Source organism: Mus caroli, chromosome 6 (genome assembly GCF_900094665.2).
Source record: "Mus caroli chromosome 6, CAROLI_EIJ_v1.1, whole genome shotgun sequence".
Lineage (NCBI taxonomy): Eukaryota > Metazoa > Chordata > Mammalia > Rodentia > Muridae > Mus > Mus caroli.
The window spans coordinates 69377721-69389854 of record NC_034575.1 but is presented as its reverse complement, the minus strand read 5'-3'; the positions used below and the strand labels follow the sequence as shown (position 1 = coordinate 69389854).

General features: G+C 52.6%; 1 protein-coding gene across 3 annotated transcripts; it reads left to right on the top strand.

Annotated features, from left to right (window-relative positions):
• The first annotated feature begins 3928 nt into the window (after positions 1 to 3928).
• Positions 3929 to 11087, top strand: Sh2d6 (SH2 domain containing 6). Of its 3 annotated transcripts, none has more exons than XM_021165578.2 (13): positions 3929 to 4103; positions 4678 to 4799; positions 5730 to 5787; positions 6846 to 6868; positions 7205 to 7256; positions 7621 to 7699; positions 8218 to 8248; positions 8377 to 8401; positions 8573 to 8650; positions 8809 to 8867; positions 9159 to 9242; positions 9404 to 9562; positions 10698 to 11068. In XM_021165578.2, exons 1-13 carry the CDS (start codon positions 3941 to 3943, stop codon positions 10812 to 10814), a joined length of 1050 nt encoding a protein of 349 aa, XP_021021237.1. In that variant the 5' UTR covers positions 3929 to 3940; the 3' UTR covers positions 10815 to 11068. The 3 variants fall into 3 exon arrangements, with proteins under 3 accessions (XP_021021237.1, XP_021021239.1, XP_021021240.1); XM_021165581.2 differs by lacking the exon at positions 3929 to 4103 and adding an exon at positions 4530 to 4595; XM_021165580.1 differs by lacking the exon at positions 8573 to 8650 and having other exon boundaries at positions 10698 to 11087.
• Positions 11088 to 12134: the final 1047 nt, after the last annotated feature.

Sequence of the window (12134 nt, the reverse complement as noted above, 5' to 3'; positions counted from 1 at the left end):
GAACTCACTTTGTAGACCAGGCTGGCCTCGAACTCAGAAATCCGCCTGCCTCTGCCTCCCGAGTGCTGGGATTAAAGGCGTGCGCCACCACGCCCGGCCTGTTTTTGGTTTTCAAGACAGGATTTCTCTGTGTAGTCCTGGCTGTCCTGGAACTCTCTCACTTTGTAGACCAGGCTGGCCTCGAACTCAGAAATCTGCCTGCCTCTGCCTCCTGAGTGCCGGGATTAAAGGCGTGCACCACCACACCCAGCTTGTTTGTTTTTGTTTGGTTTCTCTGTGTCCAGCTAGTTCTGGAACATACTTTGTAGATCAGGCTGGCCTCGAACTAACAGAGATCTACCTGCCTCTGCCTCCTGAGTGCTGGGATTAAAGGCCTGTGCCTTCTCCAGTGATAGGGCAAGTGGAGGGACTGACTTTGTATTCCTAGTGGTTAGCTGACTACCCTGGCCTAGATTATATAGACTGTTCACACAGGAGATTGGGAGCTGGGATCTCAGAAATCCATGGAGCCACTCTGTGCTCTGAACATACCATAACATGGACACTCAGTGCTGTCACTCTGTGCTCTGAACATACCATAACATGGACACTCAGTGCTGTCAGACAGTGAGGGAGTCAACCTTGCAGTGAGCTCTTGCCGTCCCCTGTTGAGGAACATATCCAGAGGCCCTGTCATGGCATGCACAAGGTGATCCCAGTCAGAAAGGGACTATCCAGAGCCACCTGTCTGATGCGGCTACTGAGGCAAACCTCTTGCTTTCCCCCTCCTTTTGTCTCTGGGTGGCTGGCATTCCTGTCCAGGCGACACAGGTTCTGATTCCCTGCAGCCCTTTCCTGCTCCTAGGCCTTGCGATTTGCCTATGCAAAGCCCTGAGCAGGAATGAGTAGCTGAGGTGAGGGTAAGAGCCAGGTGGCACTGGGAAATCCTGCCAGTTCCGGTTGGAGTAGGGAGGCATCCAGAATGCTCTGTTTAGTCTGACCTGTAGACTTTGATCCTACAGTTATCCATACTGGGCCTTCCTCTCCTCTTGTGTAAATAAGAGAATCCCTTGGGTGAGAAAGTTGGCCCCTGACTCTTGGTCCAAATATGGAAGGATGTGGAAGCGGGAGACGAAGGGCAAGGAATAGGCCCAGGACCTAGTTTCAGGTGGGCTTGATCCTGTCTTCTCCACACTCCTCCTTCCATGGTACTACCTGGGCTCCATGTTGAGTGGCTTTTCTTGACTTTTTAAATGTTTGGGTTGTTTGTTTGTTTGTTTATTGAGACAGGGTCTTAAGTAGCCCAAACTGGCCTTGAATATGATACACAGCTGATAGCCTTAAGTTCTGATTCTTCTACTGGGATTATAGATGTGCCCAGTTTTTATAGGGTGCTAGGGATCAAACACAGGGCTCTGTGTATGCTAGGTATGTGCTCTACCAACTGGACTAGGTCCCCAACCCAGGAAACTTTCTCAGTTTTTCAGAGCCTCAATATTATGGCTTCCCCTCCTCCAGCTCATATGTTGAACCTCTAGTTCTAGTGACCCTAACAGAACACTGAGCCACTAGGGAGGCAATTAAGATGAAGTGGAGTAAGGCCCTGGTCCTACAGTCTTGTGTCTTTATAAGAGGAAGTAATAGCTGGCTCAGCCACCCTCTGTGCTCACAGGCGGGAGGCTACCTGAGGACACAGAGCGAGGTGGCGATATCCAAGCCAGGAAACAAGGCTTCACCAGAAACTAACCCCGATCTTGGCCTTCTATCCTCCTGATCTCGGAGGAAATAAAATCTCTGTTGTTTAAGCCGCTCGGTATTGTGGTATTGTTACATCAGTGTGAGCTGACTAATAGAGTTGGTGTCTTCACTTGAAAGTGAGCGTAAAACCGGGGCTTGCCTCATAAAACGATTCTGGGAGTCCAGTGAGGAAACGATACTTGTAAGGTCTGACTGCTTTCTGTAACATTGGCCTGGATGTCTGAAGCAGTGCCTTGTGAGTAGCACATGTTTATAAACCAATTGTTGTTGGTTTGGTTTTTCTTGTTGTTGTTTGTTTTATTTTGTTTTGACTTTTGCGTTTGCTTCTTTTTTTTTTTTTTTTTTTTTTTTTTTTTGGTTTTTTGAGACAGGGTTTCTCTGTATAGCCCTGGCTGTCCTGGACTCACTCTGTAGACCAGGCTNCTCACTCTGTAGACCAGGCTGGCCTCGAACTCAGAAATCCGCCTGCCTCTGCCTCCCGAGTGCTGGGATTAAAGGCGTGCGCCACCACGCCCGGCTCATTTTGTTTTTTTTGAGGCAGGGTTTCACTGTGGAGGTCTGCCTATCCTGGAATTCAGTATGTGGTCTCATAGTCTCACTCAAAGCCTGCCTCAAACTCAGAGATCTACCTGCCTCTGCCTCCCAAGTGCTGGGATGAAGGTGTGTGCCACCATGCCCATTTTGATAGATGTTTTATAAACACCTCCATTAAAGAATAAACTGGTCACATGGAATCTGAGAGCCTCTGAATTTTCCCCTCACCTTTAACTTTTTGGATCTGTGATCAACACCCACTAGCAAGTGGTAGAAGGAGTAAAGGATTGAGATGGGTGACAGCAAGGTGGCATCTGTCCATCAATGTGGTGACATCTGTCCATCAATGTCACCCAATACGGTTCTGAAAAGGTGATGCCAGAGAGCCACACCTGGTCCGTCTTAGGTCTTCCAGCTTGGATGAAGAACTGGAGACCACAGCTATAGAGGAGAGCAGGGCCTTGGGAGTGCCCTGGATAAAGTCCATGTTGGGTGGGAGACCACAGGCAGAGGCGGGCACCTTCCAATACTTAGAATATGTAAATAATGGGAACAATGGAGCCCTTGTTCCCCAGGACATTTGTGGCAGCTCCTGGGCTCTAGAGAGGCAAAGGGGCTCCGCTCACCTACCTTGCCATGGTGAGACTTGGTTCTAGAGGATCCTGGGCCCATATACCCGCTGAGACTCCTGGAGATCCAGGACTCTGGGCAGGGAGAGTCCCAGCTGCTAACCACTCTGCTCCTGCTCTTTCTAGGACAGGTTCAGTGGCGGCAAGGCCCGGTGAGTGCCCCTCTTTCTCCTGCTCACCCCTTTGTCTTCACCTACCTCCCCCCTCACTGGAGCATCCGTCTATCTCTAGCCACCCGTGTGCTTCCACTCTCTGCCAGCCCTGTGCCCAGCATCCCTAGGGTATCATCTTATCCAGCCGTGCACCAAAGGCCACTCGTTCTGCCTGCCCCCTGAGCCCACCCCAGTCTTCTCCTTCCATTGCTCTGATCTCAGGTCCAGGCTGTCACACTGGCTTCTTCAGGGAGCATTCCCAGTCATAAGTGTGAGTGGTCTAAAGTGCAATGTCACCCTGACAGCACTCAGGGTCTCTTTGGGCAGAGCTGAGTAGAGTCTGCTTACAGGTTGGGGCCACGATTCCTTCCTGCCAGAGGTGCAGGTAAGTGCACAGTGGGTCTTAGGGGCCCAGCAGACCAGGGTCCTCCACAGTTGGATCTCCCTGAGTGACTCTAGATAGCCTGTCCCACCACCTGTCCAGCAAGGCTTAGCACCTAAGCTTGACTCTCTTAGGTGTCTTGGTCAGAATCCGGGTGCGGGGGTCAGGAGCCATTGATGGGTGAAACAAACACATCTGCCACACCTGTCTTGTCTACACTGCTAAAAAGGCCCCTTTTATGGGTTCCTTTAGTTGTAGGGTTGAAACCTATAGTTAAGGGAAGATGGTTTACGATTTATCAGAGAGAGAGAGCAAAACAAACCTTTTGCTGGAAGTAGGTGGGCTGGGGTGAAGCAAAGGCAGTCTATCTATCCAGATACCCAAGTTTGGAGAGAAAGTGGAGCCAACCCATCTTTCCTTCCTGGCCCAGAGACCTGGAGAAACAGGGTAAGTCGGAATGCTGAGGATGGGGGAGGGGAGGGAGGCACCAGCCACCGGGGCCTGCCATGTCCCATCCTCCATCTTCCCTACGCCACCAGCATCCCTTTTTGAAGGCCCAGGAAGAGGGAGAAGAGGAGGATAAATATGAGCTGCCCCCCTGTGAGGTTCTGCCCGTCAGTCTGGCCCCTGCACAGTCTCTTGGCTCTAAAGACGACTCCTTGTATCTGGGTGAGGGCCGAGGAGGGAGGGGCTGGGAGGTTGGGTCAAGGCAAGAGGGTCCAACAAAAGGAGAATCTGGCCCTGGCCTCTCTTCCTTCTGCCTGAGTTGGGGCAGTAAAGGGCCTCAGCTGGCTGCCACTGAGGCCTCTCAGCTGGGCAGAAAAGGCTAGAGAGATGACGGAAAGGAGTTAAAACTGTAAAGGAGAATGGGGAGGAGACAGGAGGGAGGGGCGAGGTAACTAAGGCAACGTTGACAAAGCAGGAAGCCCGACCCAGTCCCTAGGGCCTTGCGTTCCCTCCTCTGAAATCGCTGCACATCCTCCCAACCAGGGTGGGAATGCCCTGAGAGGCCACCACCACTGGCATCTCACCCCCCACCCCCACCCCGCTCAGCCATGTGGGGGCAGGGAAGCTGACTGTCTCCAGTTGCCATGGAGACGGAGCTGTCAAGAAGCCAATAAGCAGAGGGGACAGCAGGAGAGAGGGAGAGATGAGGGCTAGGTGGGGAGCGGGTAGAAAGTGGGAATAGACGAGGGAGGACCTTCCTCCCTCCCCAGTTTACAAAGCATGAAGTCTCTTTCAGATCGTTCTGGGCCCCTGGATCCATCCAAGCCACCACTGGCCCCGCCTCAGTCTAACATGGCCAGAGGACTCCCCATAAACCCTTCTTTCCCAACCCGTCCTACCTCTGGCTACCATTTCCCGGTGAGTAAATCTTACAAACATCTCATTTGCACAACTCCTCCCGCCTCCCCCCCCCCCCACACCCCCCCCCCCCCCCCCGTTCCACCCCCAACATGCATTTATATTCTAGNTTTCCCGGTGAGTAAATCTTACAAACATCTCATTTGCACAACTCCTCCCGCCCCCCCCCCCCCCAACACCCCCCTCCCCGCTCCCGTTCCACCCCCAACATGCATTTATATTCTAGACACCAGGAAACCTCTGCCCGTGCATTACAAACCAGAGTGAAACAAACAAACAAATAAACAACAAAGTAGCTCCTCCCACTTGCCTAAAGGGTCCCTTCATCCCTTCCTTAGCCAACCTGCTGCTCTGCTCCCCACTCCAGCACAGCTCAGCAGGGCTCTCCATCCTCTGCTGGGGTTGGGGGCAAGGCTCAGCTACCTTCACCTGGGCCCTGGACCACAGGACCCATCTCTGGCCAGAGGGGTCAGCTGTGGTCATCCCAACTCCCTTCCCCGCTGTGATCTGGTGGCTATCCACTTTTGTATTTTACAGAATAAAAATAAATAAATAAGCAGAGGAAATTTCACAGTAAGGAAAGGACCCCAACTAGAGGCAGGGGGAAGCATTGTCAGTCTCCTTTTGTAGTGTTTTATGTTTGTTTTTGTTTGTTTGTTCAGTTGTGTTTTCTGGGGGAAGGGGCAGTTGAGAGGGGGGGTCTCATGGAGCCCAGGCTGGCCTTAGACTCACATTCACCCTGCGTTGGCTTCAAGCATGAACAGGCTAACAATTCAGTGTTAGTGTTGAAAGCAGCACATCAGCTCTACCCCCTTGCACCCCAGCTTCCTTGTTCTTCAACTGCCTGCACTTCACACCTCCCTCCCTCCTCCCTCCTCCCTCCTCCCTCTTCCCTCCTCCCTCATTTCCCTCTTCCCATGATGCCCACAGCTGAAGACAGCAATGAACCTGCAGCCTGCAAAGCAGGGACCTGTTTTTGGAAGGCAAGGTAGAGTGTCCCCTCTCTTTCCACAGCTCCACATAGGGAGGGGAGGCCTCTCTTACACACAGGCTAGAATTTTGGGGTTGCCTTGAACAGGGCTTGCTGCATCCCTCCTAGCCACACCTCCTTTTTGTTTGCCAAGCCTCCAAGTCAGTCAGTACAGGTATCATTACCACCAAAGCCATGATCTGCTGTGCCCTAGAGTTCAAAAGCAGAGGCCCTGACCTCCAGGCCCTGTCTTCAGCCAGTGTGATCCCTGGGCCAGGTGAGGGGCACCCTAGAATGAAGTGGTCGAACCTAAGACCCTCCATAGTGAGACATCTGAGTATTATCCCTCATCAACAGGCAACCTTGGGCTGTCACTCCCATTGTCTCCACTCTCCAGAGACTTGCCCCTATGGTCAGTGCCTTGAGACCTATGACCACAGGACCTTAGGATGTCAAGATAGGGGGTGGGGGGAATGGACCATTTGAACCATCTCTGAGGAAAACAGGCTACAGGAGGGTTAGCATCTTCCCACCCAAGGTCAAACGGTTCACACGAGGCACAGTCCATCTTAGTCTCAGTTGCTGGTGAACCTCCATCACCTTGAGGTTTTTTGTTTGGTTGGTTTTTGTTTTTGTTACCATAAAGTTATCTGGAACCAAGCCCAGCAAATTTGGTGAGAAGTTAAGCCTGGTGATATGTCAAGGCTGTAAAGAGAAAGGATGAGTGAATGAGGTGTGTTCCCCTGGGTCTCCAAAGCTAGCTCTGAGGAGCACTATGACCAAGGGTGCCCTAGCCCCCTTCCCGCTGGTGCTCATGAGTGCTCCTCAGAGCAGTGTGACCAAGGGTGCCCAGGCCCCATCCCGCTGGTACTCATGAGTGCTCTAAGGAGCACTGTGACCAAGGATGCCTAGACCCATTCTCACTGATGTTCGTGAGTGCTCTGAGGAGCACTGTGACTAAAGGTGCCCTAGCCCCCTTCCTGCTGGTGCTCATGAGTGCTCTAAGGAGCACTGTGACTAAGGGTGCCCCTTTCTCTCTGACGTTCATGAGTGCTAGTTCTCCCTTTTCCTTACAGGGCGAGGTACATCTGCTAGAATGGTGAGCTGCCTTCTTCTCTATCCTGTAATCTAGGGACTTTTCTAGAAAACTGATAGGGCTGGAATGAGCATCCGGGGGAAAGGTCTGCTGTAGAGTCATTCTCTCTGCCAAAAATATAACCCAGAGGTGCCACCCAGAGCCTCCCCACTCTCTGAGAACTCCTAAAGGAGAAGTCAGTTGGGACATGCCCTTCCTGTGTAGATAAGGAAAAAGTGAGATGGCTAGAGTCACCTTCCTCTTGGCCAGTGGCTTCTTCCATGTCTTACTTCCTCACTAATAAGGCAGATGTTTAAAAGGGACCACAGGTCTAGTCAAACCCATAGTCCTACACCTTAGGTAACAAAGAAACCAGATGAGGACATCTACCTGGAGTGTGAGCCGGATCCAGGTGAGCGCCTGCCCCTCCCACTACCCATGAACACACTCTCCTGGCCCCATTCTTGTTCCCTCCAAAACACTCCCCTCTAGACCCTACCTGGGAGTCTTTATTTCTGCTGTTGGTCCCACACTGGCCCTACCAAAGAGGTGACTGACACTCTTAGAGCAAAAAACAGGGGGTAAGGGGTGGGGAGGGGGTGTTCTCAGCTGCTACAGCCAGGCCACCAAGCAGAATCTCCCCATGGAAGGTCTCCAGGAGAGCCAAGTCAAAGGCAGCAGTAGAAGACCCCTAGGCTGTTCTCAGCCACTTCCTGATCAGCCTGGACTTCTCTGCCTGGTCCCCAGCCAGTCTCTGTCTGCCCTCTCTTTTCTAGTTCCAGTCTTGACTAGGTCTCTAAGCTCCAAAGCCCTGATACCTCCAGTTCCTCTACCAAGAACATCTGGATTGCCCAAGTAAGATGCAGCAGTGGAAGAGAACAACATGGGACAATGGGTTCACTAATAAACCCCAGGGGCCAGACACAGTAGCAAATGTCTTTCTTTAATCCCAGCATTTGGGCAACAGAGGCAGGCATATCTCTCTGTGAATTCAAGGCCAGTCTGACTTACATAGAGAATTTTGGATTAATTGAGGCTGCCTAGTGAGACCCTGTCTCAAAAAGAATAAAAAATAGATTAAAAAAGAAAAACAAGGGCTGGAGAGATGGTTCAGTGGTTAGGAGCATGGATGCTCTTTCAGAGGTTCTGAGTTCACTTTTCAGCAACCACAGTGGCTCACAACCATCTGCAAAGGAATCCAATGCCCTCTCTGGTGTGTCTGGAGACAGTGATAGTATATTCACATATATATAATAAATCTTAAAAAAGAAAGAAAGAAAGAAAGAAAGAAAGAAAGAAAGAAAGAAAGAAAGAAAGAAAACAAAACAAAAAAGAAATCCTCTGAGCTCTGCTCCCCAATTTATTCTTTGTAGGTCAGTGGCTGGTCACCAGGAGGCTCGGAATGTAAGAGGCTAGTGGTCAAGGAAGAAGTGAGCCCAGAGGGGTGGGAGGGAGGCCTAGGGTGGGACTTCAGGTTTTGGGCAGCGGCCTGGAAGGCCAGTTCTCATCTGACCAGACTTCCTGTGTCCCAGGGAGCTATGGATGGAGCGTTGAAAGGTAAGTACACACCGCTTTATCTCCATGGGTCTGCTCTGCTAGGATCTTACTCCCCCTGGCAACAGATCCTCCCCCCAGGTCCTCAGGTCCTGTTGACTTCACCAAGGGGGGCCATGCAGCTCTGACTCCTGCCTGGTCAGGCCTGAGAGGACCCTCTTGGGCCTTTCCCAGGGTCTGTGCTAACTCGAGAAGCTGCCAGTATGTGTCCCAAGATCAGTTGTCACGTGGAGATCAGGCAAGGCCTGTCTGGTAGGTCCTCCCTGAGTGTCAGGCCTGGGAAGACAAGGTGCACAGAATGGCCCATGTTAGGTTTCAAACATGCTGGCACCCTCTGCTGCAGTAGTCACCCATGAAGCCTTCTTACCCATCCCCTTCCTGGTTCCAGCCCTCTTCTCTGCTTCTTTCAGCAGGAAGGAGGCTGTCTGCTTCCTCCATAGCCCCTGCTCTGAGTAGCTCTGCTGCTGAGGTGAGCTGGGGCAGATGTGGGAGATGTCTGTAGGAAGCAGAGTCCTTGCCCAGGAGCCCTCCTAACCCTGGGGCCTACACCCCCATGCGGAACATGCGTGCACTTAACCGAGTGTGCAGCTCCCCCGTGCTGCACCCCAGGCACAGACACTACTTGGTTTGGCTTGTAGGACTCAGGCTGGGGCTGGCAGATGGAAACACAAATAACTGTACCCCAGGGTTCTCTGCTCACCATGAGCAGCTCAGCACTTGGGTGTCTCTTTGAGTAGACATGTCTCTGTGTATTGTACAGAATGGTAGTCTGCTGGGTCAGCCTTGGTACTCCGGAAACTGTGACCGTCAGTCTGTTGAGAGAGCCCTGCTTCACTTCCAAAAGGTGGGCATCTGTCAACTCTTGGCCTTCTCTGAAAGTCCTTCTAGTCTCTGCCCATGCCTGATGAGGCTGGCAGTAAGGGCCGGGAGGCGCTTGCTTCACATAATTAGTCAGCTGGCCTTAAGCAACTAAGATGAAGTTCATGGTCGGGGTCTCCTCCACAGGATGGGGCCTACACGGTGCGCCTCAGCTCTGGGCCTCACAGGTCCCAGCCCTTCACTTTAGCAGTACTCCTCAGAGGCCGCGTCTTCAACATTCCCATCAGGCAACTGGATGGCGGGCACCACTTTGCCCTGGGTCGGGAGGGCAGGAATCATGAGGAGGTGGGTACCGGATGAGTCATGGGCCAAATCACCGAGGTGGGTCACAAAGCAGCAGCACCCTGGGCCTCGCCTGGAGCATGTGTGTTTTCGGGAGGGGGCGGGGGACACCTATTGCTTCCCTCCCTCACCCTGGCTTGAACAGAAATGCCTGAGGTAGCTCTGTCTCTAAGTGCCTGCCTTACAATATGAGGGTCTGAGTTTTACCCCCAGAGCCTCAGGGGGTAAAGTAAGGCAGGAGTGGTGGCTCAGGTTTATAATCTTGGACTGGGAGGTTGAGAAACAGCTATCCAAGCCAGTGAGAGGCCTTATCTCAGAAGACAAGGTTGGGACTGGAGAGATGGCACTCACTGGTTTGAACTGGGGTTCCCCATACCCACATGGCTGGCACACTTGTCTATAGCCCCAGTTCTGAGGGACTTAGCGCCCTTTCTGGCCTCTGCAAGCACACATGCATGAGATGCACATATATCCGTGTAGGTAAGACACTCGTACACATTTAAAAAAAAAATAAAAGAAAAGAAAAATCCTAATAAACAAGGTAGCGAGGCATGGTGGTACTCACTGTCAATCCTAGTCCTTGGGAGCTGGAAGCAGATGGATCTCTTTAGTTCTAGACCAGCTGGAACTACGCAGTGAGACCATGTTTAAAAACAAAATAAAGCTCTCTGTGTGTGTGTGTGTGTGTGTAGCCAGAGGCCCGAACATCTTCCCAGACATCTGGCACTGTGAAAAGAGGCCTATCCTTTCGGGGGAAGCACTTCCATGTGCCATGGTCAGTCTTCATAGGGTCAAGGTGAGGGCAGAAATCTCCAAGGACCCAGCAACTGTTGGCTTCAGACCTAGACAGTCGTCCACCACTCAGCTTCCACTGAGAGAGGCCACAGCCAAGGGCCAGGCCTAAAGCAGTTCTCATCCAGCTCTGGAAGCCAGAGGCTGGCCAATAGCATAGCATGCTTGTGCAGTGGCAGGCTCACAACCAGACAGCAGAGTGGCATTGCAGTCTCACAGCGTGGTGGGAAGAAAAATATCTAGAAAAATGCCAGCCAGCTCCCTGCCAGGCCCTACAGTTGCCTTAGAAAGTTGTTGGCAGACTGAAGCCTAAGGAACTCACAGATGCTCTGCCCGCCTTATCCAGCTCTTCTCCTCGGTGGCCGCCATGGTTCAGCATTACACGAAGCACCCCCTGCCCCTTGTGGACAGACACAGCGGCAACCGGACACTCACCTACCTGCGCTTCCCCACCAAGCCCTGAAGAAACAGCAGGGCACAGATCCCCCTTGGGCAAGTGGTGTGTGCCCCATTCACTTTCTCTCCCACTTTAGGCTGTTTCCTTTTCCCTGCCTTCCTCCACCCCAAAAGCTCCGCAGGTTCAAACTGAGAGGCATGAAGATGGCCACCTGGGAGGCTGGCTTCCTCAGAGACACTGCCTCTCTTTAGACTGACTTCTTGTGTGTGGTTTGCATCTTCTGGGAGGAACTAGGTACCCAGCACACAGTATACTTTCAATAAACATTTACTGACTGAATTCTCTCTGAATACCACACACACCCCATTTTGAGTATTATAGTAGGTACATCTGTGTGTGATCACGTGATGCACGTGAGCGCCTATGTCCACAGAGGACAGACTCATCGGATACCCTGGAGCTGGAATGAGCGGGTCAGGAGGTGTAAGTTTCCAAAAGTAGGTGCTGGGAAGAGCAATAATGGTTGTATACTCCCTGAGCTATCCCTACAGCATAGGGGAGGGATTCTGGAGTATGCTGAGAATAGCAGCCTTCCCCAGAAGGCCTTACACTTCCTGAGAGGAATGGAGTAATGTCGCTGTGTGGGTCTATTTCGTAGGCTAAACTGCAGAGGGAAGGGACCCGTTTCTACCAGGTTCGGGCTTTTGTTCTAAATTCTTTTTGCCAAGGAGGAGGGCCAGACCAATAAACTGACCTTTGTTTATGCTTGCTGGTCGTGGACAAGGAAGGGGAGGAGGCTCAAGGTTTCTGGAGGAGAGAGAGGCTGATGGCAAGCATTTGATGTCTAACGTTATAGCGTTATAGGAAGGACCCCAGGAGACAGTCTGGATGAAAGCCTAGAGGATGAACAAAGGCGCTGGGAGCCTGGGCCAGTGGATGGTAGAGGCTCTGCGACCCAAAGCTGAGCTGCCTGACAGGAAGTGGGCCCAGCGGGAATAAGGGGCTCCGGGTTGGGCTGGCAGCCAGCAACCCACAGGCTGGTCCAGGGCGGGGGCGTCTCCGGGCCCTGGCATGGAGCCTGGAACACCCGGTGCCGGAAGCACCACGTGACCATGACTCCGCAGAAGTCTCCAGCGGCCGGCCGGGAAACAAAGGGCAGCTCAGGGGTTGCCTGGCGTGGGGGCTGGCACGAAGGGCACGGTTCCCACTGGTGCCATGCTGCACCCCAATACCTCTGGACCGTCTCCTGGGGAACCTAGAGTCTGGCGTGACCTGGAGGCTTGTGGGATGTCCGGGCGGAAGCCAGGGCCTAGGGATCTGCTGGCGAGGAAGGGGGTGGGGCGGGCCATGTGGGCTGCGGGAGCGTGCACTGTCGCCTCCGTTCGT